We start from the raw sequence: 26955 nt of genomic DNA, 5'->3' as shown, positions 1-26955 counted from the left end.
TATAACAAGTTTCGAAAAGTCAATTTAGGAAGACAAGGTCCACATATATTATTAGACATTTCTAATATGAAGATTCTTTCCTATAAGACTATAACACAAAATTTCACATGTTTTAAGCTTAGGGCCCTGCAAAAAAAAAAGTTCTTTTCTTTTCTTTTTTCTTTTAGGTCAGGGAAAACAAAAACAAAAACACCCTAGGCTGTTCCTTCAAACGGTCACCTTTCTTCTTCTTCGAATCTTCATCTCTGAGAACAGAGAGCGGAGTGTACAATGCTGAAGACCCTTCACCTCCAAACACAACCGGACCTCTCAAAATCCTCTCTTTGCCTCTTCAACCCCATTGTTAAAACAAACACTTCGAATCAAAACGCCATCTTTGTACCAAAATCTCCGGTTTTTAGCGTTTCACTTTCACTCTGTCATCAAATCCAGACCCAAAAACAGATTGTATGTGCAAGGAAGAATAAAAGGCGAGCTGGGTCTCTAAGATTACCAAGATTATTGCGCCAATTGATGCCCGTTATCGTGTCTAACCTCAAGATATTGGCTCAGCCGCTGGATCTGGTTATCGAAGAAATTTGCAGTGGAGAAGGCAATGGAGGGGGTTTGGGAATTTGGAAGGGTTTTGGAGGAGGAGGAGGCTTTGATGGGTTCGGAAGGAAAAGAAACAGAAAGTTGTTCTTGTTGTTTCTGTTGTATGGGATTTTGGTGATTTCTGGTTTGGGGTTGTTGTTTGGAAGCGAGGTGGAAAGCAATGTGCTTTGCTGCGGTTTGGGTTTTGGCCTTTCTGGGGTTGCTATGGCTCAGTGGTGGGAGAAGATAGGTATTTTTGCAGTCTTTTTTGGGGGTGTGTTGGTGGGTTTTGGGTTTAAGAAAGAGGAATTGAAAAAATGGGGTTTGAAGCTTAGGGCTTGCTATCCAATAATAGAGACTGTAACATGGAGAAGAAGAAGAAGAAGAAGAAGTGGAAGAAGAGCATTCTAAGAAAAAAGAAAGCATAGTTTTTTTTTTCTTCTTGTAATGGAATATCATTGTAATTTTTATTTTTTTTTGCAGTCCTTTTTGGGGGTGTTTTGGTGGGTTTTGGGTTTAAGAGAGAGGAATTGCAAAAATGGGGAATAGAGACTGTAACATGGAGAACAAGAAGAAGAAGAAGCGGAAGAAGAGCATTCTAAGAGAAAGAGAAAGCATATTTTTTTTTTCTTCTTGTAATGGAATTTTTTTTTCCTCATAGACAATGAGATATGATATGTAGTAAAAAATACAATGAAATTTGATTCTTTGTTTCATGATTGATTTTGTTTATTTATGGTAACATGTATTCTTTGCATTGTGCCAAATGATATGTTGCCATGGAGCTTTCACATTTTGCTCCTATAGAAGCTGTGTTTCATACGCTGTGTTACATTTTGCTCCTATATAAGCTTTTCATTGCCCATCAAGGTCTTTCCTTTGAATAACAAGGCTCATGATTCATGAAGAAACACTACAACACCATTCTCTCACTGTTGGAAACATGCAAATCCATGAGTGAATTGAAACAATTACATGGGCTTATGATCACTACCTCAGTTTTTAAGAATGTGATCCCATTAAGTAGGCTTGTTGATTTTTGTGCAAATTCTGAGGCCAGAGACCTCATTTATGCCAAGTCAGTTTTTCACCAAATTAATCAGCCTAGTGTCTATATCTGGAACTCCATGATCAGAGGCTACTCCAATAGTGAAAACCCAGTTGAGTCTTTGATAATGTATAGAGAAATGCTGCAAAGGGGTTATGTGCCGGACAATTTTACATTCCCATTTGTGCTTAAAGCGTGTTCCGTAATCACTGTTTACCATTATGGAAGATGTGTTCATAATTGCATTGTGAAAACTGGGTTTGAGTTGGACAAGTATGCCTCTACTTGTTTGCTTAGTATGTATGCTTCTTGTGCAGATATGAATTCAGGCCTGAAAGTGTTTGATAATATTCCTAAGTGGAATGTAGTTGCTTGGACTAGTTTGATTTCTGGGTTTGTTGGGAACAATCGGGCAACTGAGGCTATAAAGGTGTTTAAGGATATGGAACTTCAAAATGTACAGCCTAATGAGTTCACCATGGTGCATGTTGTAGTTGCTTGTGCTCGAAGTAGGGATATTGATACTGGAAAGTTGGTTCACAGTCGTATTCGCCAACTTGGGTTTGATCCCTTTGGGTCAAGTTTCAATTTCAATATAGTTCTTGCAACTGCCATATTAGATATGTATGCAAAATGTGGCAGCTTGAGAACTGCACGAGATCTGTTCAACAAAATGCCTCAGAGAAACTTGGTTACCTGGAATTCCATGATTAGTGCTTATAATCAGTATGGCCGGGCTAAGGAGGCAATTGGTCTCTTTTCTGATATGCAGAATGCTGGGTTTGCTCCGGATGAAGCTACCTTTCTGGGTGTAATTGGTGCTTGTGCGCAGTTGGGTGCTTTGGCATTGGGACAAAGTCTTCATTCATATGTATCAAAAACTAGCATGGGCAAAGACACAGCTATTGGCACTGCCTTAGTGGACATGTATGCCAAAACTGGAGATGCAGGAAGTGCTCAAAGAATTTTTGACAATCTGCAGAAGAAAGATGTGATGGCATGGACTAGTATTATTACTGGTTTAGCTATGCACGGGCATGGTATGGCAGCGCTACATACTTTCAGAAAAATGCAAGAGGATGCTAGGGTTGTTCCAGACCAGATCACTTACATTGGGGTTTTATGTGCATGTAGCCATGTTGGTCTTGTGGAGGAGGGTCAGAGACATTTTGCCTCAATGGTAAATGTTTATGGCATAGAACCAACTGAAGAGCATTATTGCTGCATGGTTGATCTCTTGAGTCGAGCAGGCCGCTTTGAAGAGGCGGTGAGACTACTGGAAGAAATGCCACTTCAACCCAATGTTGCTGTATGGGGAGCTCTCCTGAATGGCTGCGAGATACATGAAAATGTTGATCTGGCTGACCAAGTGAGAAGACGCATGACAGAAATGGAACCTCATGGTAGTGGAGTTTATGTTCTTCTTTCGAATATATACGCAAGGGCCGGGAGATGGCAGGAAGTAAAGCTAGCTAGAGAATTGATGAAAGATAGGAGGATTGCCAAAAATCTTGGTCATAGTTCAGTCGAAATGAAGTTGTTAAGTTCATGAGTATATTATATTGATTCATTTCCAAATTTATTTTACTTAGAAGTTCCCAGATGACATATTTATCATATGCATGTTTATCTGTCATTATCTCAAAAGGCAAGGACAGGGCCATTGGAGAAGGAAGCTGCAAAGAGACATAGAAGTTACTTCCAGTCCAAACTGCTCTCAGAGCCTGCAAACAAAACATAACGACACCGTCTCGGTCCTCAGCCTCTGGTACTGTTGTGTAGATTTCAGCTGCACCAAAATGGATTAAGCTGCATCCTCAACTTGTGATACTCGCAAGTGCACGAGCCGTTCGGTAGTATAGCATATGTAAGTGCGAGGTCGATCCCACGAGGATTGGTGATTGAATGATTCAATTCATTTTCCCTACACAAAACAGAAATGAAAAAGAAAGGAAATAAATAAAACAAGGAAGAAATAACTCAAGCAAATAAGTTCCCAAGTTCAATTAGATTAACGGATTGATTCTAGCTAAAGTATGATTAAGCCATGGTGTTTGGTCATAACCTTGTGTTCCTAATTCCCTAATTTGATCATTTGTTGTCTAACCTAAAATTAAGCATTAGGAACCCATTAAGCATAGAAGAACAATTTAAACAACCAAGCATGTATCTAATCCCTGTTGTCGAATGTCCATACATACTCTTCCTATTCATAGTTCAATTCGAATTAAAGCATGGTGTCTACTCTTAATTCAAACCAAGATAGCTAACATGCAAGCCTAAATGGTGATCAATCATTCAAACTAGCATATTAACTTATAAGCATAATGAATAAGAACAAAAACCATAATTGAAACTTGGAAACTAATCAAACTTGAATACTTAAGAAAGAATGTACATTACAAGAAAAATAAATTACAACTAAGAAAACATTAAAGAAAGCTAGAATTGAGAACTAGAAAGGAAAACTAAGAGAATTTGAGGGAGAGAAGGGAAGGGAGCTCTAGAGAAGTGTTTGAGAGCTCCCCCCCTTGGGGTGTGTTTACAAGCTTGGGAAACCTCACTATATATAGGCCTAAGGAAGCTGAAAATTTGAATTAAGTATGGCTAATGCATACAACACTTGTTTTATAAAATCTGAAATGGTTGATGCACTTCACTAATGCATACAACACTTCCATTATAAAATCTGAAATGGTTGATGCACTTCACTAATAAATCCCACCAGCAGCCCTAGCTCATCTTCATGTCACCATGACCAAGCTTCCAACCAGAAATAATAGCTCATCCTGAGGTCAGCATGACCAGCAACTTCAAGGGCTTACGAATTGGGCTTCCCTTAAGCAAATTAAGACTTTAAGCACTCAAACTTGAAGTTCAGAATGTCTTCTTTCCAGCCATATATCATTTGGGCCAATCCAAGGTCGGAGGAGGAAGTTAAGGCCAAAACAAATTGCTAACTCATTTTGCGCGCTGATAAAATCCATCCTGAGCATGGCTCTGTGTTTGCTAGGTAACAGACTCCATATTTATCCAATGGGGCTGAATTTTGGATATGTTATATTACACACCCATTGGAACAACTTTCATGAAGAATGTGGCCTCATCCGAGCTATGTAGGTTGCTGAAACAAAGCTTGCAATATGACCTACGAAACTGAGCTGGCAGGGGACTGTAGCCAAAATTGAGTTTGTCTTTAAGCTCTTCATCCATTCATCCAAATTAGGCCCTAACATGCATGGATTGCATCATTTACTATCCAAAGCCCTCATTATTACCTAAAGCTCAATGAACTGAAAGATAAACACAAAAAGGATTAAAAGCACAAGTTTAACTCAAAAACATAACCAAATCATAAGCTAGAAGGGTACAAAATGATATGTAAATATGCACCGATCAGGTACCCTGCCCCTCTCTCTTCTTGCTTCCATGTAAAAAGCATTGCCATTTCCCTTTCCTTTTCAAGATTTCAAGTCCTTTTTTCCTGTCAGGAAATTTTAGCTTCATTCGCACCAAAGTGGATTTAAATTCTCCCATTAGCTCATAAATAGGCCTAATAAACAATTTGGTTTGGTTATACGATGAACTCTGTTGAAAAACATATCTCAAGCTAATTTCTATATAAAATTAACTCCTAAAGCTCTCTCTGAATATTTTTTTATTTTGAATTCATAAATGTTTATTCGCATCTAGAGCAAACGTGAAAAATATGAAAACATTGCAAATAATCATAGCTAAATGGAGCTTACTTTACAATGCAATAAAGTCGCTCCCATAAAAGCCAAAAAAGTTTTCTAACACAATGCTTCATAATCAAACCATTTTGAGAAGAAAGTTTTTTTCTTTCTTTTTTTTATTTATTAATCATACATTGGTGTATACACCGCTACAGAAGGGAAATTAATCTGGTAATCTATCACTGATTCAATTTTTCAAACATCTGCATTTCAAGATGTCCAACTTTCTGGTAGTCTACACTTTGAGATGCCCATCATCCTCATCTTCAACGTCACCTTCACCTGCACCTTCTCCAGAAATCATGACTCGAAAACACAAAAATAACAATGGACCTTGGATAATTTTGATTTCTAGCTACAAATGACCAACAGATATGTTCTAGGGATGCAACTACTGGTAGTACTTATAGAGTTATTCAGAACACGCGGCAGTGCACATGCGGAAACCATGCAGTGTACACTCGAAAACCATGCAGCAAACACGCGGAAACCATGCAGTATCACACCAGGATTAATACAACGAGCGGCATGCCAGGATTTGTAGCCGGTATTTCAATTTTTCAAGAGGTTTGGTAACGGCTTCATAGGCATAAAGCTACAACAAGATCTAAATTAAATAAAACCTAAAATTCCTCATAGTTGAGAGATCACTTATCTTGACTCAGTGATCTCCTTAACGTGAAAGAGAAGCAATTTCTACATGAATATGTAGAAAACATCTCACCGAGCAATCATTAACACCTACAGATGAATTACATTGATAATAAATTGGTTTGCCTCACTTATATTCCCCATTGCAAGGAGGCACCAAATTCCAACACTTCCAACACCTCCTACCTAGCCCCTATTACAACAAGAAACCCTTTTACTCATGGCTCCAGCACAAAGAGTAAAGAGAACATATCTACGACTAGGCAATGGCATATTTACATATCAAAAAGGTGTTTTATTGACAAAAAAGATAAATCTAGTAGTGTCCTTAGAAAATGACTTCCATTGATATGATACATATATCATTGTTTGATCAGAAAGATGCGTTGTCTGTTTACATTAATAATTGGTTATGACATAGAGGCTATCATTCATTACATCCAACCAAGGTAAACATTGAATCATCATTCAATTCTGACTAGCAAAGAAAACATGAAAAATCAGCGAAACATTGAAGACCCCAAAAATGAAATGCTAAACATTCTCTATGTGTATAAGATATAAAAGAGGGGAAAAAAAAGACAGATAAACTTAGACATCTATTAAATATTTTGTAAGATATATGCTAAAGGGTGACATAGTAAGAAAACCATTAGATGATTTTCCAAGTAAAAAGCAATAATTATAACCTTAACAAAACAAACAACTTGCTTGTAATATTTATAGCATTCATAATCTCCTGATTTGAGAAGAAAATAACTAAATACATTCGAAGACAAGATTCAGAATAGTAATACCTCTACGAATTATGCGGTTTCACATGACAAGCAAACATTCTGATGTCAAAATTGCTTCAACCTTTTAACCGTGAATCTCCTAAAATGAACAATTCAGAGTGCACAAGCATGAAACAGTGTGAAATTTGATATGGATGCCACAAATTCTTGTTAGAGGCTCTAGGAAAATTTGAATGGGAACTGAACCACAAATTTGAGATGAGACTAAGGTTGGATTATCTTAACCTTCATGACATAAATGCAAGAGGGTGTTTACAAAAAATCATTTTATCAATTCAGCCAAAACATTTGGCTGGTCATTTAGATATCCAAGAGACCGGTAAAGAAAAGAAACCAAATCTATGAACATTTCTTAATTTGGGTTTCAGAGTTCAAACCTGCAAGCATGTTGTTGTTTCGATCAGCAAGCTGTTAATTAATCCGACAACATAACCACCATTAACAATGTCAGCCCCTTACTGTCAACCCCACCCACCCAGCAAAAATATCATAAACACGAAATACTAGAAACTCATTATATATATATATATATAGCTTTTTTAATAAGGATTTTTCATAAAAAAATTAAATCCATAAAAGACAATTTTCCACAAAATGAACAAAGCTAAGCCTCTGGTAAATTTCAAGAGAACTAGCAGCTGTTTCACCATGAATTGATCTTGGCATAGAGAACTTTCAACGGAAATAAAATATTTCACAAAGGATGTGGCTAGGACATAACCATCGTCCACCTATGAACACAGCTTCCAGTCCTAAAGTGAGTACAAACAATTTAACAAAGCCCTACTTCACTATAACTTGAGCCCGCCCAAGCCTACTGTATATCACCATTTAGCTTGTATCCCCACCTTCATCCTCTGCAATATCAGAGGCAATTATTTATAGTCTATAAGTCCTCACCACCTAGAGTCTTCTCCATCTAAGTCCACATCATAAAAAACCATACAAGCTCCCCAAAGCGGAATACTTTTATGGTAATTTTTTCTGCACAATGGCCTCCAAAATCCCATCAGTCTCAAAAGAGAGAGTAACTTCTTGGCACTTAACTGGACCAGGAAGCTGGAACGAGATAGAGAAGTGACCTGGGGGGCACAGATTTTGTGTTTGCATCTTAAAGACTTGGGAGTTTTTGCACACAGTTTTCTCTCCTGTCGTAGTTACTCCTTTGATAAATACTTCTCCATCAATGCCAACGCTGCATTCAAAATCTGCATGCACAAAGACAATGGTCTGATTCATTAAGCATGATCAATAATATGAAGAAATGTTGATGAAGATTCAATCTCAATTTAGCACCAATCCAATTTTCATGACAACCGGAGAACCCAACTATTGAAAGCTAAAGAAGAAGGTTTTACAAAACAAACAGACAAGTCGTCATGTGCATGACTAATGTAGAACAAATTGATTGATTTTCACACCTTTGTCAAAGAGGTATGCACACCTAGTGTAATACACCATAACGATTCAATCACAATTGCCAATCAACCATTAATATATAAGATAAAGAATGCTAAGTCATCGAACAAGACTGAGTCTTCGTTGTAAACAAAATGACGCAAGGTGATCATACTCACTCTCATCCCTTAAAACCCCTGGTAGATTGACACGAAATAAGTATGAGTCTTCGTTCTCGGCAATATCAACTAATCCTATTATTGGTCCCACCTGTCCCCTCGCAGCAGCTCCAGTCAAAACAATCCCTGATTTGTTGGTTTCCAAAGCCTTATTCCACTGTTCTCTTGTTGAGTCAGGAGGTAGAATAATCACAGTTGGCTTCAGTTTCTCTTGTGCATCAGAGTCTGTAGTTGTTGATGGATGCATTGTAGGTGGACCAATATAAGGCATGCTATTGAGAGGTTTCACATCAAGAATGGGTTGTTGAGGATCAAAATGATCTGGTTCATTAGTTTTACTTGTTCCTGCAAACCTGCAAGAAGTCCTCAAAGTTAATCACAACAGGCAAATAGGGTACAATAAAGTCTATCTGAAGATGTTGCATTAAAAAAATTAAAATAAAATTCAACTTGCATAAACACTACCATGATAAAATAAGATAATAGTCCCATACTGCTGACACATACAATCAAGCATCACCTGTAAAGCGTCCAAATGATTTCTAGTGTGAAAATATTTAGAAAGAAAAAAAAAGACTAAGTAGTCAGGTGAAACATATATTTCATTATTCAAAGAGAATATTTTGTCAGAATAAATACATATTTTGCTACTCGCTCTCAAAAGATGTGAGAAATGGTTATTTTCCAATATTACCTCTAAAAAAAAGTGAGTTTTCTGTTTATTAAAATTCTACAGTGTAATCACAAAAGCATGCACTCGTTGCAGGGTAAACCCTGGGAATTTAGGGTCCTGAGGCAAAGAAAATTTGCATTGGCATAAAAAATAATAATAATAAAGAAAAATCCAAATTTTTGTTGCTAAGTAATAAAGTACAACTAATCTACTAGCTTAATAGCATTTCCGATATTAAAAAAAACACCTAATTTGGCCAGAAGATGATTTTCTTCATTAAACCACAATAAGTGGGATGCAAAAGGACATGTCGGCATATTGCAAGCCACATATAACCAACACCATTACCATGACATACCCTAAAACCAATCTGTTCCAGGCAGCACTTACAGTACCCATCTTTTGAAAGAAACAATAGACTCGTCATATACACCCAGTGCTCTTGATTATCTAACATAATATAAAACAATCTTCTTTAAAATACAACAGAGTGTCATACAGAATTTATCATCAACAAAATAAAAAATGAGAAAAACAAACAGAGGAGAAACCCCAGTCAAAGAAATGGGAAGATAAGCACACCAAGCAAAGGGAAGAGCAAGAATAAATTGATGAAAGAACCAACCTAAATGGCATTTCGGCAACAACGGAGAACCAGAGCGAACCAGAGGAAGAAAGATGAAATTTAGGCAAATAGGTTTTGTGTTTTCTCCTCACAAACATATATGAGGATTGGACTGGAGCTCTTTATTTAGAATTAAATAAGCAATTTTTAAGGGCCTAATGCAACATTTGTAACTTGGATCTGGGGGGCCTATTTAAATTATCAAACTTGAGGGCCCAAGGCAGTTGCCTCCCCTGAAGGCTGCCCCTAACTCAAACTGACAAACACAACAAATTTTCTTGGATTATTCCTACTCTAGAAAAAGACAATAATTAAAACATAGGCTATTTAGGCATGATATATATCAGCAAGTCAGGACTCATGTACCCTTAGTCAAACTGCAGAGGCTATCCTCTCTGCCATTGTCAGGAAAAGCCTTCTGATATACTACCATATCCTCTCTGCCTTATCCTTCATTTGTCTTCAATAATCAAGAAGCAATGGGACTAATTAGAGCTCACACACTTTCTTCAACTCTTACCCCATTTTACCACAACTCCACCAATTCAATTTCCTTTTTCTTTGGTAACAATCAAATTAACGTTACAATCCCAAACCTAAGAAACTCCCAGAGTGGTTCTATCTTCCTTGAAATGTCCTTAAGGCACAAATGCATATATATCATGGACCACCATTACCAAAAGAAACAGGCACAGCTATACTTGTTAAACTTAATTTTCTCTTACTGGGTCTATTCCTTTCTGCGTTTTTCCGGAAATTCTTGTGATTTCTTCAGTATCACTACTAGCGTGACTTCATTTGTTTCCCTTTTTGCGTTTACTTTTACAAATTCCTTATGGGTTTTTTCCCCTAAAATCCTAGGTTTTTTCAGTATCACAACTAGCATGATTTATTCCTTTTAATTTTTATGTATAACTCAGGGAACAAAACTTGTTGAATGTTTTAAGATCCACTTAAAGACTTGCTATTCTTAATGATTATTTGCAACAACTACATAACCTAACAAAAAAACTGGAAAACTTCCAAATATTATAGGGTGCCAGAGGGAAGTGAATGAAAGAAAATGATCCAATAAAAAGGCTAATCTATTTACTTCACTTCTCCTAATTTCCTAAATGACACAAATCTTTTCGAAAACTTCATTTCCATATCAATCTTACTCATTCTACAATAATCACTTCAAATAAATGATAAAGAACTAATCAAACTTTTGCGACCCCATTTGGGTAACATGGTTTTTTCTTTCTAAAAATGGGAAAATTTTGAAATTGGCGCGGGAAATGCATGCAGCGTGCCATTTTCGTATTGCATGACATGTTGGAATTATTATAATAAATAAAATGTTTCCCTAACAGACGATCAAGACCTAAAAACCAATATCTCATCAAATTCATTCCGGTTCCAGAAACATGATCCTCAATTAAAATCACATTTAAACTACCATGACCCATAGCATTCCTTAAAAGCATGCTGTTCTAGCCTCATAGGCAAATTTTCGAAGAAACAGCTTTCAAAATCTACCTGCCAAACCAGGCCTCACTTCCCATCATCAATTTCATCCAACAAATTCTCAAATAGAAGTTCTATTTTAATCAAACAAATATTTATTGTTTCTTATTCCTTTTCTGCATATTTCCCACTCATACCAACTTTTTCATGAAAAAATTTGCTCTGCATCTGCACATGCATAACAAGGGACAACTTAAAAACACACACCATTATCAATTTCTTGTACACAAAAGCTTCCTTCAAGAAATTCATACTTGCATATAGCCCTAACATCGACATGCAAACATACGAGTCTATTTACTATATAATACAAATAGCAGACATTTCTACACAGATACTCATATATACGCATAACCATACATGCAATTGCCAATCTGAACCCCCAAAATAGTCTAAAATTAACTGAAACCAGGTGAGTGAAAATATTCGACTTCCTATCTATATAATTCATATAGCCTATAGATATATATATATATAAATTATCAAGTGTATATATGTATACGGTGAAAGGGTATGTGTGCGTATACCTAGTTGGCCCGGGGGCAGCCATCTGAGGGCGGCCGGAGATATACGAAACGGCGTCACAGCGGGGAGTTCCTTGGGCTTTTGCCCGTTTGCTTTGCTTGTTTATTAGATGGACTGAGTGAGGTAATTTCCTTTTATTTATTTTTTAGGGTTAATTTCGATTTAGTATTTGAACTCTTATTTTAAGGCATATTCACTCTCAATGTTAATGATTATATATCCTAAGCTTTTCAATTTTTTGCAATTTGGTTCCAACGTTAACTTGGACATCAAAATTTCACCTATTTGCTTATTTTGATGTTAACTGAAGAGTATTTTTGGGTAATTAGTGTCTTCCTGCCCATGAAGAACACATTACATGCATTAATACCTAACCATTTTTTAACAAAATACCCTTTCAATTTCAACTGATATTGAAAGAAGTGAATAGGTGTGATTCAAGCTTGTCATACAAGCAATTAACTAAAATTTTGATGATGAAGTTAACATAGGAATCAGATTGCACAAAATTGAAAAACTTAGGGTATGTAATTGTTAAAATTTAGAGTGCATGAGTAAATATGCTTTAAAGATAAGAGTTTAGGTTACTAAATTAAATTAACCCTATTTTTTTTATTTTGGTCAGAGAGTGAGGTGCTTTATATAGGCGAGAGGTGCTTAGGGTAATCGGGGGTAATCGGGTGCAAAGATTTGCACCGTAAGCTCATGATTTCCCGTCTTTTTTCTTTGTTAGAATAAAAAGTTAAGGCCCTATTTAGTTTCCTACTCAAAAAAGTAAATTGAAAAACTATGATTCTTTTTAAAAACATAAGTTTTCAAATAGTGATTTTAATATCTAAAAACTTGTTTGGTATTGAACTCCAAACTATTTTTAAGATCTAAAAAAAATTGAAATTAAAATCAGAAAATCATAAACCCTAATTCCCAAATTGAAATTAACAAAAGAAAAGGAAAAAGATCTTACCAAACAGCTTCTTAGGGCAAATTTTTTTTTTGAAATTTTTTTTTTAGTTTGGTTTTTTAAAAATGGATCTACCAAATAGCTTTTTAGGGCAAATCTGTTTTTGAGTTTATAAAATTGAATCCAAGTAGAATACCAACCGGGCCCCAAGTCATCACATTGTTTTTAGCAAAAACAGAAGACATTATTGGGCCTAATTTATGGAAATTGGGCTGAATTAATGATACCTGGGCCAGTATTGGGCCCAAAAGTCAACCTTTTGTTACAAGAAAGAAGGCCCATTCTTGTAATTTAATTTAATTTCACCCCACATATGGTTGTTACTTTAATTTTCTTTGGGCCTTGGCCCTGATTGTGACCCAAAAAAAAAAATTGGTGAGCAAATTATTATTTTGTTATTATGTCTACAAATTTATTGCTTCAGTGATGTTATATTTTTCCCTTCATGAATAATGGTAGTCATTGAAACAATTCTCACTTATTTACTGTCCTTGTGGAAGCTTCGAAGTTGAAAAAGTAGCTTAATGGGTCTGCTTGAATTTCATGCGGCAATCAAACAATGGCTTTTGTGTTTCAAAAAGCCACATCTGGCGCAAGATGATAAAGAGAGAGCTTCGTCGTTAGGGTTTGATGCTCCTCAATGGAGATCCCCGGAATAATAGTAATAGCTTGCTTGTGGAACCCTTTGTTTGGTACTTTGAGTTTCAGATGGAACTTTCCTGTGTTTGGTTGCAATTGACTACTAATTCCTACTCAGATATCAGGAATCTGGATCCATTACAGCATAAACAGTCTCAAAAAATTGATGCTACAGTTCCATTACGGCATTCAAGGTCTCATCATATCATACAAAAAAAGGGGCATGAATCATGGACAAATACCTTGCTAAAACAGTGAGAGCCACATGTATATTAATCATAACCATTCTTTTACTATAAAAGAGTTAACAAAAATCAGTTCACAACCTGCATCATCACCAACCATATGGTTTTATAGCGAAGAGTCTACGAGCCGAAAGATGCTAGATGTTAAGCACAAAAGGTAAGAAATTGCATTATAATTACAAAAACCAAAGTTTTCTTCAACACGTTCAAATCACCACTTTGCTTTCTCAGCTTTCAGTCACAAGCCTGGAGAACAAAAACAAAGTAACTTACACCTTCTTCACTTCCATGCTGCACCTGCTAATGATCTGATGGTGACTGCTGCTGCTGCTCCGGTGCCTGCTGCCACATTGGCTGACCCATGTAAGGGTGAGACTGTTGAGCATACATAGATGGGTCCATCATAGGCTTACCCATAATCATCCCAGGAGCCCCAACCTGAGGCGCATGCTGAGGCGGCATGTAGCAGTATGGAAGTGCATCAGCCGGCCCTCCTACAGAAACTGTTCCCCTTGGAATTGATGCAAGGACCTCATCTTTCAGATCCTCTCTTGGCACAATGTCTACCAAGAAATCAAAGATATCAGTCCTTGTGATTGCAGCTGCAATGTCATTCTTCTGAAGTGTCCTCCGCTTATTCTCTTCCGTATGATTCCAAGACCGCAATGTCAGTTCCAATATGAACATTTCACATGCCCTGGCAAATATTACAGGTGCCTCAGCCGATATCATTCTCACATCCTCATCAGCCTTCATAATCTTTTTGATCCTTGCTAAGGGAAGGCTATGGTTCTTGAAATCAGTTACCTTGTCAATTTCTTGATACTGATTTGCCCAAAAAGATTGCAGCTGTTGCTGAAGTTGTTGCTGTTGCTGCTGGTGGATATGCTGATAAGCAAGTTGGTGTTGTGCAAGCTGACCTCCAGCAGGTTGACTAGTTGATTGAATAGCTCCCACTGTTCCGGCAACTGACCCCGGATTTGGGCTCCCAACCATTTGATTATGCTGATATGGGTTAGTACCATATGTCAAATGAGCTCCACTGCCTACCATCCCCATAGATTGGGGTTGGTTATGCCCTTGTGGATCCATAGCAACTTGGCCCTGATAGAAGCAAGCAACAGAAAAGACGTCTGCTTTAGAGACCTGCTAGTTACTATCTACTCAAATATCAAAAGATCTCCTTCTCACACAATGAAATGGTAAATGAGGGCCCATCCATCTTGTTCTATATTGCACATAATAAATCTAAACAGTTTGTTCTTTCTTTCTTTTCTTTTTCCTCTTTAGATGATAAAAGATCAAAGCATACTCCTTTATTCAAATCTCCCCATGTGATAGAATCAAAAGTTCCAGCTGCCAAACTAGTCAAATCACTGAATGAAGGGTCTAAATACTCTCTTATAACTAAATATCTTCAGCAAATCCACTAGATTTACAATCCACTATCTGGGTACTAGTCAAAGTGGCATCTTCTAAACAAAAGACAGTACTTTTCTTTTGTAGAAATCATTCTACCACCCAGCTTAACAGTATGTTCAAGAGAAAAAAGAAAAGAAAGAACAGACACAATGATCAACGAAGAAGACAGAGCAGAAACACGGAAAAAGGAGAATAAAATATTATAAAAGCAAAAACAAAACAATAATTCTAGCGCGAAAACGCATGATATATGATCATTCAATTAGGAAAAACAGTTTCCTCAACAAAAATTGGGCAAAACGGAATCACAGCAAATAAAAAAAACCAACATTTGATCTCAGACGGGAAACAAAACCAACAGTAAAAGAAAACCCATATCCAGAAATAAAAATGTTACATGGGAAAAGAACAAAGATCACCCATTTGGCAATCTAAGACCAACCCACCACACACGCGCGCACACGCAAAGAAATACATGAAAAAAACACAGAGATATATAACCAGAGAGGTTTGCGTGTGTGTGTGTGGGCGTGTGCCTGTCTTTCGTACCTTTTCTCAAACAGGTGGTGCTCTGCTACGCAAGATTAATTGAGTACCTGGAAAAGAAGGAAAATTCTTTCAGAAACAGAGCCACAGAAATATCCATCCGGGCAATGAGAACAAAAAACTATTGGGTCTGAAACTTTTCTAATTTTTTCTCTTCTTGGAAATTTTTCGTACAGAGAAAGATCTACAATTTTGGGTTTGCAACCTTTCTTTCTCTTTTCTATGTATTGTTTTTCGTAATGATTAATGTTTCGCATACAAACCTAAAAAGGAAGAACAAAAGCTGCGAGGGAGTGTTCGATTCTGACTTAAAATTGTCAGAACATCGAACTTTTATGGAGTTTTTTGTGTCTGACGGTTTTACCCTTGGTGGAAGTTGTTATTTACGGTAGGGGCATGACGGATTATGTTATGTTTGATCATGGTGCCTGTTGGCTACGTGGAGAAGATCACTCTACTTATTTGGAACCTATGATTGTCACCAGATCCATTCAATTTTGGGATGGGATTTTATTTTATTTTTCAAAGTATTTTCTAATGATATGCTGTGTGTTAGTTGTTAATTATAATTTATATTATTGGAAACAACAGTTAGATAACATCCAAATTTGTAAAAGCGCAACAGTATTCGTGTCAACGAGAGACTCGAAAAACAAGGAGAAAAATAGACATAGGCCGGCGTAGAAACGAAAAAATATACTACTGTTCAGTTTAATTTATGTAGTCCAATAGTTCATCTTATAAAAATAAGATGAAGTCCAAAGTTGAGATAACTTAACCCATATTTTTTTAATACTCTATTATTTTTCAATTTAATCGTAACACTTGAGTCACTTTTTACGCCATTATTGTGAAGCTTAGACTACTATTCAGTTTAATTATAATAGTTTAGTTGAGAGTTTGACGTCCCAAACAAGCCAGGAATGTTGGTTTGAAACTATTTTTTCGAAAATGTATTTCATTTCATTCATGGCCTGCAATACATGCTAAAGTACTTCTTTTATATTTGCTTTTATTTTGTTGTCACAAAAGTGATGATAAAAAAGAAAAAGAAGTTGTACCTCCAAAAAGGAAAAGAAAAGGAAAGGTTCTTCTTTTATATCCTTTAGGGAAATGCCCTTTTGTGATCATGAAGTTCCTGCTTTCTTATAAAGTAAATTCTATGAAGTCAACATTTAGGAAGATTGGTTTCATAAACCAAAAATCAATGGTCCCAATAATGTGATATGCAAGTGTTGGGCACATATTATTACCACCTGTTAGGGTAATCAGAGCCAATTATCATCAGTTTATGTCCCCTCAAATTAAATCTATGTTGATTCTGATCATGACCCTCAACTTCACAAAACCCTATAACAAGGGGAAAAAAGGAAAAAAGAGGAAGAGAATCCACGACATGCATGGACCACTTCACAAAACCCTCATCTCATGGACCTAATTTTGATATCATAATTCATCAATGTTCTAATAAGGACTGGAGATGTTTAACCAGTGCTTTTCTTCCCCATTGAAGAGGGTGAGGATGGTTCATGGGCATGTTTCTAAATTGTGAGGTTGGGGGAGAACACAAAGGTTGAATCTTTGGACCACTTTGTGCTGATTGCAACAAAAAATTGCCATTGCTATTTGGTAATGTTACAAGTGGTACAAGAGCCATGATTCTGGCACTAGCCAAAGCATTTATGCCAGTAGAAATGTAATTTGGGTCTAAAAATGATACTCCCTATAAAAATTTCATCTACAAGACGATTATTTGTAGTCTAAAAGAATTTCATCTATCCAGTGTTGAAACAAAAATCAAATCAACCTGTAATAAGCTACATATCCCTTTCATATGGGGGAGCAAAGAGGGTGCAAATTCTTCAATAAGCAATGTACTTCTTGATCCTTGACCTCTTTCTTACATTGTCAACGAATGATGCTTCTATAATATGCACAATTCATCCAAGTCATAGTTGGCATGATCAAGCTCAGATGACATTTGGTAGCTGCAAGTTATCCCCGGTTGTGTGCAATTGTTCGATGGTAGATCCAATCTCAATGGATAAAGAATCATCCTGAAAACTTGGCAATAACCAAACTAACTGCCATAAAAATAACATAGAGACCAACAAGACAAAACCCCCAGAACCTAGGCACCCGGAATCTGCACCATGTAATCACCAATAGAGATCCCATCAGGCTCAAAAGCAAGAAAACAAATGCAATTATAATACCCACGTGGAACTGAAGCTCGTACACCTCCGGATAAACATTATATGTCTGTATAACCAAAGCTGTTCCAAGTCCAACAAGCATGTTAAACATTGGCCCAGCAAAACAACCAGCCATGGCCATTGCAGGGTGGCCTGCCTTGGCAAGTGCAACATCAGCAACAAGATCCCCCACTGAATTTCCCCATGCTAGAACCGTAAGCCCAAGAAGTGCAGGTGGCAACTCCAGAAGTGATCCAAGAGCAGCAAGGCAGTTCAGCAGTTCTCCAGCAGTAGTTGATATCCAAAAAACACTCATAACAAATGCTATAAGCAATACAGGCATTTGCTCAGTTTTGGGGGGATCTTTTTCCACTATATAATAAAGAAGTGCAAGAGGGGAGCTTGCCAAGAGGACTACAAACCATAGGGGCAAATGGGTATCGGAAAGGAGAAAAACAACAGGATGGTTGAATGGCATGAACGAATTGCAAGCATATAGAAGGGCTAGAGGGCAAAGAGCAATATTGGCTGATGTGTAGAATCTGCTCCATTCAGAAGGTGCAGCTTGCGGAATTGTGAGCTTTAGAAGAACTGAGACTGGAAGCTCCCATGCTTTTGAGATCTATATATGAAACAAGAAGAGTTAACAAATGCAAATTTCCAAAGAAGTAAAAAAATTGTATAGAGGCAAAATGAGCTCAATCAGAATATAAAGTTTCATGTTTTCTCCAAGTTCAAGAACTAGAAGAGATTATAAAATGAAATATGCAGTTTATCCCAAAACGCTATGAAACTCTGAGCAAGTGCTTCTACAATTTATATCACACCCTTTAATTATTTCATAAATTGCACCTTTCATCTACAGGAATTTAGGCACACCTACTACAACTTAGTTATATTGCTCTAGTGAGACAAGGATAAGCTGCGTCTGACCAGGGGTGTATGATCTAATTTATCATCGACCCTACAAAAGGTTCACAAAAATTATTCATAGTAAAGTAAAAACTTTCAATTCAACAGTCATTATTCTTGATAGAAGAAGTCTTCCAAACAGAAAACATTAAAATTTTCAAATTCATTTCCTTCTGCAATGCCAAAGAGAGGAAGCTTTATTCAGTATAAAAGCCTACGAGATATGTAGCCGATTTATGGTGTCATTAAATATCAAATGATCATAAACATTTATGATCCAAAAGTAGTAACATTAACTAAGTGGCAAGCCTAAACTCAAAATCCAAATTGTCATTTCATTTCCCAATGAAATCCATGGCGACTTTCACCTACATTCGGCTATCCAAACCATCTGTTCCAATGAGGGAAATATTTAAGGAAACCATGAGAACATAGAAATTTAAAGCGATGAGTTGATTAGCAAGCTGTGTAGATACCATTCAACACAATCCACATTCCTCTATCAAGTAGTTCTTGAGAAAAGGAGTCTGATCTAATTCTCGAAAAACATTAAACAGCCATTGACACTAATCCTGAACTATGGACACCCTTTAAAGCATTGCCTATAGTGCACATTGCACCTAAACTTTTGCTGAGAAGAAACACAAATTTAGCTGAAACATACCATTACAAGAGCTCGCCGAAGCCCGAAACTTGGCTTCCCATCCTCTGAATTCTCCGAAACTTGTCCGATCTCAAAATCTGGTGCAACCAAACCCCTCTGAATTTCACCGTCTCCAACCACACCCGCCTCAACCCTGCTCTTCTTTCCTCCTGCACCTAACCCCAAGTCCATCCAAAACACAAGGCCAACAAAAAACAAGTAAAACCCAACAAACCCAACAGCCTGCCACAGATAAATCTCGGCACTAAGATACACATAGAACAAGAACAACGCCGCGGTCAGATAAAACAACACGTCCCTCACAAACGGCGCCGGATTGAGCGAAAAGGGTGCGGCGTAAATTGCCACGAAACCAACCACAAACGCCGAGACAAACGTGCCGGCCGAAAGAATTGCGCCGAAGCCAGTTCGGTATTGGCCGGTCCGGACCGCCGCGACCGATGCGAAGACGTCAGGAGCGCCGTTGCCGAGCGCTAAGAGGGTCACGGCGGCCATGCTTGGAGTTAAATTGAGGGAAAAAGTGAGCTTTGTTGTGACCAAAGAGAAGTGATCTTGAGCTGTTTTGATGAGGATGTAGAAGAGGAGAAGGAGGATGATAGACAGTGAAGAGAGAGAGAAAAAAGGGTTTTGGCTGAAGAGGCAGAAATGGAGGTACAAGTAGTTGAAGAGGCCATTGGAGTGGGTTATGGTGGTGGAGGAGCAAGGTGGGTTTTTTGCTGGGGTGGTGATGAGGAACCTGTGGGGGGTTATGAGAAATGGGGAGGGGTAGTTTGGGGAATTGGAATTTGGGGTTGTGAGGAGGAAGAAGAAGAAGGTAGAGAGGAGCGCGAGAGAGAGAAAGCAAGTTCTGAAAGAAAAGAATGAGATGGCCATGCCATTTAGCAAAAGCACCAATCTTTTGTCAAGGTCGTGACACTGTCTCCATCTCTGTGTCTGTTTGTTTTGGCTCTTCCTCCCAGTTCACAGAGTGGAATTTGGATCCAACTTTTGCCAGCGACCTTGGTCTTTACGCGGTTCACAGAATAGAAAAGATTCATCAGTGATTCATCAGAGAAGAACAACACAGTATCTTTTCTTTTTTCTTGATCTGGGTAATTTGTTTTCTTTAATTGATCCGTAACTTCATTTACTGTTTTACTTGTAAGTTGTAACTATGTAATTATTGTTAATACGTATTGCAGTTCTTGGTATTATGAAATTCGATTTACAACTTGTAAGATTCAAAGCCTAGTAAAATACAGAATAGGAAAAGTAAAAATAAAACTTGTTTTATTGGGCAAAATTTTGGCAAGATACTGAAAAGGTCAGCCACTATATAATATTTTAATATAATTTATTTAATATATATTCAATAATATGTGAAAAATCATAATTATGTCTGTATTATTCAAAATTTTATATATAAAAAAAACTTGTATTAAATGTGAAAAATATTTACATATGCATATAATACATTTATTGTATGTTTTCTTCAAAGGTAAACCTAAACTCATAATAGTATTTTGTCCACACAAAACTCATAATAGTGTAGAGATAATCCGGTTGCTATAATTAGCATTTGTTGCGGTTAATTAATTTGCTTAAAAAAACATAAAAGGGAGAAGAAGAAGCTTTGGCTTTCTTGTTCAATAGCAGGGAAAAAGCCCATCTCAAAACTTACTGATATACACAAGGGAATTACATTATGTAGAGGGGAACTGTCTTTCCATTTATCTAATTTACATGAGGAAAAAAAACACAAGGATGATAAGCATATCAAAACTACACTTGCATACTAACGAGCAACTTAGATGCTACCGGCGTAGTTTTCTGTATAGCCACTTCTTTCGAGCTGCAACATCCATTGCCACAAACATCTTGGCTTTCTTATCATCTTCTAGAATTAGAGAAGCCTCCAAGAAGAGCTCATCATCTATGCCAGGTACAGTTTCAAGTGCAGCAACAATGCGTTCTATTGAGCAGCAGTCTTTGTCCACTTCATCGCCGACCAACCCTTTTACTATATGTGGTTTCTCATCCAAGGGTTCTTGTATCTCCTCCTTGATGATTCTTTGAGCTCTTTTACTAGCTGAGGTGGATGAAGCTGCTGGTTTTCGCTTCTTTCGCTGATCAGATATTTCATACTCCATGGCTGGGGAATCACCAAACATCATATTGATCCCCATTTTCTCCATTTTCTCAATGTTCCTACCGAAACAACTTGATCTTCCATCACGGGCTCCGTTGCCGTATATTTTTGTCAAATCATTATAACTGTCCAAGATTCTATTTGCACATGCAATTGGATATGGATGCTCCTGCAAAATATCATATTGACATGAAAGAAACGCATGTCACCAAATCAGGAAAGTGTCTCCTGAGCCCAAAGCTACTCAGGGTTCACTTCGTGCAAAGGGATAGCATATGTTACCAACAAGTTCATTCAACATGCACACATACAAAACTTGCGCACACATCATATTGCTTCCCTCCTCAAATGTTGAAGAGGCTGTAATTAGTACTAGAAATAGGAACCTCCTTTTGTCCTAGGCAGCAACTAGTGAGAAAAACACACACCTTGATATAAGCTTCCCAGACATCATCTTCCGTAGATATTGTTTGCTGAGTTTCATCCCCTGCAAAACAAGTTCATATTGAGAAAGTTTCTGACATCCTAAAACATTTGTAATAAATTCATTCCATTCCAATAATCAAGGAGTCGAGCAGAATACGTCTAAGGCATTGTGAGAAAGGGAGAGAGGGCCACACACCAAGATTAACGCCCAGATCATCATCCATGGCATCCATAGTGTGACTTGAAGTACTCTCCCTTTTAAAAATGTCTCCATTTCCATATATCAAGTACAAATCATTGAAATTTGGGAGAGTTCTATTGCAGTATGATTGTGCATCAGGGTGTTCCTGCACCAGAACATGCGAGCTGTTAGCCTGCTATAGACATACAATTCTTATGCAATCAACAATCCAACAAAAGACACACCTTGACATAAGCATCCCAAAGATGATCATCAGCAGTTACCATATGTTGCATTTCATCCCAAGCAAACCCACTCTGGTCAAGTAGAGCTTTCATGCCATTGAATTGTTTCCTCAAATTTAAAAAACGACTTTTCAAAACATCTTTGTCATGCTGGGAACCAAATTCTGCTCTGAACTTTGAAACCATTTCAGTCCAGGCTAGTCTGCTGAATTTATAGTTAACCATACTTCCATTGCGAACTTGCTCCAACATTAGATCAATGAAATATCGATCCATTGGAGGTGTCCAATCAGTTCTCCAGTGATAGCTATGGTTATACTTAGCTGCTTTAGGAATAAAACAACAATACATGTATAAGGAAAATTTTCATTTTTTGATTCATCTAGTATATTAAAATTGCTTAATGAAAGACAAAAGCAATCACGTTGATTATATCTAGCAAACCAGGCAGGGTTTCAGACAGCCATGATGTCACATGTCATGTCAACAAGCTCAAAGGTATTGATGTGACATTACTTTATAAGCACATTTTAAGGAATAAACACATTGCAAACCCAACAACACTATCAGACTACAGTAATGTTTCCACAGGCTGGGCTCCAAAATCTTAAGAGAGGGAAGAGGGGAGACTTCATAAAGGCAAAAACTCACCATCACCATTACAGCCCATAGCTTGACCTGATTGGTTGCACCTTTCGCCTGATTTTGACTTTCCATAAATCAAGCACAAATCATTATAGTTTGGCTTGGATTTGGTTCTGTATGATTCCGCATCTGGGTGTTCCTACAGATACCATATGTTAACACATATATAAACTGATGAATAAGACACAAAGAGATAGGTAATGCACCTTAATATAAGCATCCCAAATGTCATCATACGCTGTGACCATTTGCTGTGTATCATCCCACCAAAACCCTCTCTGGTCAAGAAGATCTTTTGTATCATGGTATTGCTTCTCTAAACTTTTGTAGCGTCTCCTCAAGAGATCTTTGTCTTGTTGTAACCCAAATCTTTCCTTGAACAGCACAAGCACATCTATCCATGCTTGGTCGTCAAAAGAGTAATCAATCTTATTCACTTTCTGCAGTTGCTTCAGCATGAGGTCAATCAGAAAACGGTCCATTGGAGGTGTCCAATCTGTCCTTGAAAAATCATCATTTCCATGGATCTGAGTGTCTTCTGACTCTTCTCCTTCGATCCACCAAAATGTTGTAAGTACATAGTTGCCATTGAAGAGATGATTGCAGATGGGCATAAATAATTCACAGGTTTTACGCCCACATTGGACATTGTGAAATTTTGAATATGGAAAATGATTATGAACAAATCACAGAAATAATTGCAATGGAAAACTGGAGATAACCATTTAAAAATGTATTACTTAAAATTATTAGGTAACAGAAAGAGTTCGAAGTTTATATGCACATCCTCAACAGCATAGATTGTACTGGCTAATGAAACACAAGCAGTGTCTACTATCAGACTATCTCAAGCTTGTTTAGGAGGCATTTCTACTCAATTTACTACCTGAAAATATCATAACTCGAGATTTTACTCATAGCAAGGTTCAACATAGAGTATTCTAATCTCAGAGCTGGGTAAGAAACACACCTATCATTAAATCTTGGCCTTCACTGTCAAGATCCTCGAAGGAAGCCAAATGACCATTACCATAAACAGAATGGCCCTCCCTCTCTTCACCTACATGAATAATAGAACCCATTTATCGACATAATTGTTCAATCATTCATTGATTTAACACTATTTCAAACATATGAATTTGGTTATTTAATGAACCTCACCAGTCATGTACTGTAAGATGTCATCTTCAGAATTTGTGCCTTCATGCAAATGACTACGAAGTACATTGCTAATTTCATTTCCATATATCAAGTTCAAATCTTGATAGTTCAGCAAGGGCTTCTTCCTATATAGACGTGCATCTGGAAGTGCCTACATCAACAACAGAAGTGTAAAAATGTACACAACTGAATGCTATCAAATATAAGTAAAAATCTACCTTGATGTAATTATCCCAAACATCATCATCAGCCACAATCATTTGTTCTTTTTCGTCCCAATAAAATCCTTTAATTGCAAGTATGCTTCTGACATCAGTATAGTACTTCAACAGTTTCTTATACAGCTGTTTTAAGAAACTTTTCCTATATTGAGAACCAAACTTTGCGTTGAATAATGTGACCATGTCTTTCCAAGCCTGTTTCTTGAATGAATTATTGGTCTTACTTCCTTTTCCCAGTTGGTCCAGCATAAGCTTCAGAAAAAATCGGTCCATGGGTGGTTTCCAATCTGTATTTGTTTGCACTTTACTTGCAGGGGGAGGAACAGGGCCAGGGGCAAGGGTAGGGCTATTCATTCCGACACCTTTAAACCAAAAAAACAAAAAACCAAAGAAACATAAATAAGTAAATGAATATATGGCCCAGGATAGAACAGACATTAGGAGCCGACCCCAAATAATGGAGAGAAGGGACTGTTGTTCAAAATTGGAATAACTAAGAAAATTTTATTCATAAAGAACAGATCATGCTTGTTAATTTGCAACAGTATTAGCTAATTCAGTATAATAAAATCCAATGTTTAGCAATTAGTTCATAAATAGTTAAGTTACTACGACTTTCTGGACTCACTTATTCAAGAAAAGGGAGAAAAATTTACTACCCCTTCTGTCTAAGCACCTTGAGCTTATTCCCATATCAGAGAGGATATGCTTGCAAAAGAACTGAAAGCGAATTAAATTGAGATTTTAGTTTCACTTTTAGGTTATGATTGGTTTCACTTAATTGAAAAGAGCAGCAGGCGAATTATTTATGCAAAAATACTCACTGCAACATACAAATCATCATAAATAACCAACATAATAAATTTCAACTTGTATGATAAAATGTATTACTATGTCATTAAAGGATTTAGAGACACACCATCAGTCATTCCCTGAATGTCATCATCAAAATCTATATCATGACTTGAAAGGCTGTATCTTCCATCTGCTTTGGTATGAGCATATATCAAACACAAATCATTGAAGGTCATCAAAGCTTTGTTCCTGTAGAACTGTGCATCTGGTTGAACCTGCATGGACATTATTTCAATTACCTTTCACAAATTAGAAGACATTCACAAGTAGGTATAAGCTAAGTAATGCACCTTGACATAGGCATCCCAAGCATATCTATCAGCAATCACCATTTGCCGAGTGTTATCCCATGAAAACCCATTCTGATCGAGAAGATTCTTTATATCGTTGAATTGCTTCCACAGACTAGTGTAATGACTTTTCAAGATATTTACATCATAGGGAGACCCAAAATTGGCGTTAAACATGAGCAACATGTCATTCCAAGCTTGTTTGTTGAATGTATGGCCCATCCTATTCCCCCTATGAACCTGATCTAACATAAGATCAATAAAATAGCGTTCCATAGGTAGGGTCCAACTCGTCCTTAAGCGCTCACTGTTTATTGGGTTTTGGCTGCCCATTCCCTCCCTGCAACAATGAAATTTCATCATAACTATAACAAACCAACCCCCATCCCCACTTTGCTTTGGTGAATTACAAACATTTCAATTGATTAATTAAACACCAGCCAACCTAGTCATGTCACTGCAACACCAGAGAGGTCAGGAAACTAGCATCTTCCAGGCTTTCAGTAGTTTGGCAGTAAGTAAACTGGTTTTCAGTCCAAAACAACTTCAAAAGTTTTATCCAAAATCCGATGAAAATAGCTGCATGATTATATCCAGACTCAAATTAGAGATCAAAATTATGCATATATAGCATAAGCTAAAGAACGATTATTAGCATGGCATCTGAGATAAAATTGTATTTACAAACTATTCCGTCTCTAAACAAAGAAAAACTAAAAAGAAACAAAGGAAAATGAAATTCAATTATTCATTGATTACTGTTTTGAGCTTAGTTTGTGCAAACTGCATCTTATCAAACATCACATTTAGCCATGAAGTGATCAAAATGCAACTTTATGTGAGTGCGTGTGTGTATATATTTGAATGTAAATCCAAGAGATTTTAGGGTTTGGCACCTTTGATTTCTTAATGAGCGAAGAGCGAGAAGTAGGAGAGCTCTGGCACCGAGTTTGGATTTCACGGGTCTTTGAAGCTTTACTACAATGGGCAATGGAGTACGGAGCCTCTTTAACTTCCGTTTGGATGTTTGGAGTGTCATATTCCTTGTCCGGATAGAATTATCCTGACCCAGATTAAATTTTTTTTCTTTTCAAATTTATAATTTTCGGAATTAAATGATTGGGCTAGTTTTACCAAAAATAAAAAAAAGTGTAGCATGGTTGGGCTATTACTGTTGTGGCCTTTAGTTTTTCTATTTCCATTATGGGCTTTGGCCCATCCGTACCAAACAAAGACCAAAAATGAATGTTAAAATCTAGCTTGGCTTGGGACAGACATTATTCTTAAGACAAACACAATATTCATGATATCTGAAATATTATTCATCACTTCAATTCCTTCCAATACTTTTCATAAAATCAATGACAAGCATACTGCATACAAAATTCCATGAAATTAAGAACCCTAACAAGGATTTCATCACTTTCCCTCAAATAGAATGTGAAATTTTAATTACAAACATTTGAGATCGTGGTGGACTGTACAAAAATTTGTACCCAATAAT

At 37.0% G+C, this 26955-nt stretch overlaps 6 protein-coding genes across 11 annotated transcripts; 2 read left to right on the top strand and 4 right to left on the bottom strand.

Moving 5' to 3' along the window:
- The first annotated feature begins 119 nt into the window (after positions 1-119).
- On the top strand, positions 120-1289 carry LOC110759762 (uncharacterized). The gene has a single exon (XM_021961884.2). The coding sequence runs from the start codon at positions 271-273 to the stop codon at positions 982-984; it is 714 nt and encodes a 237-aa protein (XP_021817576.1). The 5' UTR covers positions 120-270; the 3' UTR covers positions 985-1289.
- A 66-nt stretch (positions 1290-1355) lies between these two features.
- MEF19 (mitochondrial editing factor 19) lies at positions 1356-3253 on the top strand. Its single transcript, XM_021961808.2, has one exon. It carries the CDS (start codon positions 1476-1478, stop codon positions 3171-3173), a length of 1698 nt encoding a protein of 565 aa, XP_021817500.1. The 5' UTR covers positions 1356-1475; the 3' UTR covers positions 3174-3253.
- Positions 3254-7401: 4148 nt separating this feature from the next.
- On the bottom strand, positions 7402-11873 carry LOC110759777 (HSP20-like chaperones superfamily protein). Its single transcript, XM_021961903.2, has 3 exons — positions 11718-11873; positions 8384-8736; positions 7402-8014 (listed from the first exon to the last, which is right to left on the bottom strand). The coding sequence occupies exons 1-3, from the start codon at positions 11738-11740 to the stop codon at positions 7776-7778; spliced, it is 615 nt and encodes a 204-aa protein (XP_021817595.1). The 5' UTR covers positions 11741-11873; the 3' UTR covers positions 7402-7775.
- Positions 11874-13583: 1710 nt separating this feature from the next.
- NF-YC9 (nuclear factor Y, subunit C9) lies at positions 13584-15891 on the bottom strand. Of its 2 annotated transcripts, XM_021961698.2 has the most exons (3): positions 15792-15891; positions 15532-15578; positions 13584-14664 (listed from the first exon to the last, which is right to left on the bottom strand). In XM_021961698.2, the coding sequence occupies exon 3, from the start codon at positions 14650-14652 to the stop codon at positions 13861-13863; it is 792 nt and encodes a 263-aa protein (XP_021817390.1). In that variant the 5' UTR covers positions 14653-14664; positions 15532-15578; positions 15792-15891; the 3' UTR covers positions 13584-13860. The 2 variants fall into 2 exon arrangements, with proteins under 2 accessions (XP_021817390.1, XP_088110067.1); XM_088253941.1 differs by lacking the exon at positions 15792-15891 and having other exon boundaries at positions 15532-15778.
- Positions 15892-17118: 1227 nt separating this feature from the next.
- Positions 17119-20363, bottom strand: CAX11 (cation exchanger 11). Its single transcript, XM_021961888.2, has 2 exons — positions 19300-20363; positions 17119-18345 (listed from the first exon to the last, which is right to left on the bottom strand). Exons 1-2 carry the CDS (start codon positions 20170-20172, stop codon positions 17581-17583), a joined length of 1638 nt encoding a protein of 545 aa, XP_021817580.2. The 5' UTR covers positions 20173-20363; the 3' UTR covers positions 17119-17580.
- A 565-nt stretch (positions 20364-20928) lies between these two features.
- LOC110759763 (uncharacterized) lies at positions 20929-26499 on the bottom strand. 5 transcript variants are annotated; one of them, XM_021961885.2, is made up of 13 exons: positions 26348-26499; positions 25897-26030; positions 25452-25791; positions 25226-25376; positions 24304-24668; positions 24086-24236; positions 23895-23984; positions 23131-23474; positions 22931-23063; positions 22280-22605; positions 22050-22200; positions 21856-21914; positions 20929-21596 (listed from the first exon to the last, which is right to left on the bottom strand). In XM_021961885.2, the coding sequence occupies exons 2-13, from the start codon at positions 25902-25904 to the stop codon at positions 21093-21095; spliced, it is 2622 nt and encodes an 873-aa protein (XP_021817577.1). In that variant the 5' UTR covers positions 25905-26030; positions 26348-26499; the 3' UTR covers positions 20929-21092. The 5 variants fall into 5 exon arrangements, with proteins under 5 accessions (XP_021817577.1, XP_021817578.1, XP_021817579.1 ...); XM_021961886.2 differs by having other exon boundaries at positions 22280-22602; XM_021961887.2 differs by having other exon boundaries at positions 23131-23468.
- Between the last annotated feature and the right edge of the window lie 456 nt (positions 26500-26955).

This window comes from Prunus avium, chromosome 6 (genome assembly GCF_965620075.1).
Source record: "Prunus avium chromosome 6, drPruAviu1.hap1.1, whole genome shotgun sequence".
NCBI classification, from domain to species: Eukaryota; Viridiplantae; Streptophyta; class Magnoliopsida; order Rosales; family Rosaceae; genus Prunus; species Prunus avium.
Note: the sequence above shows the minus strand (reverse complement) of the source record. Positions and strands in the feature narration are given on the sequence as shown.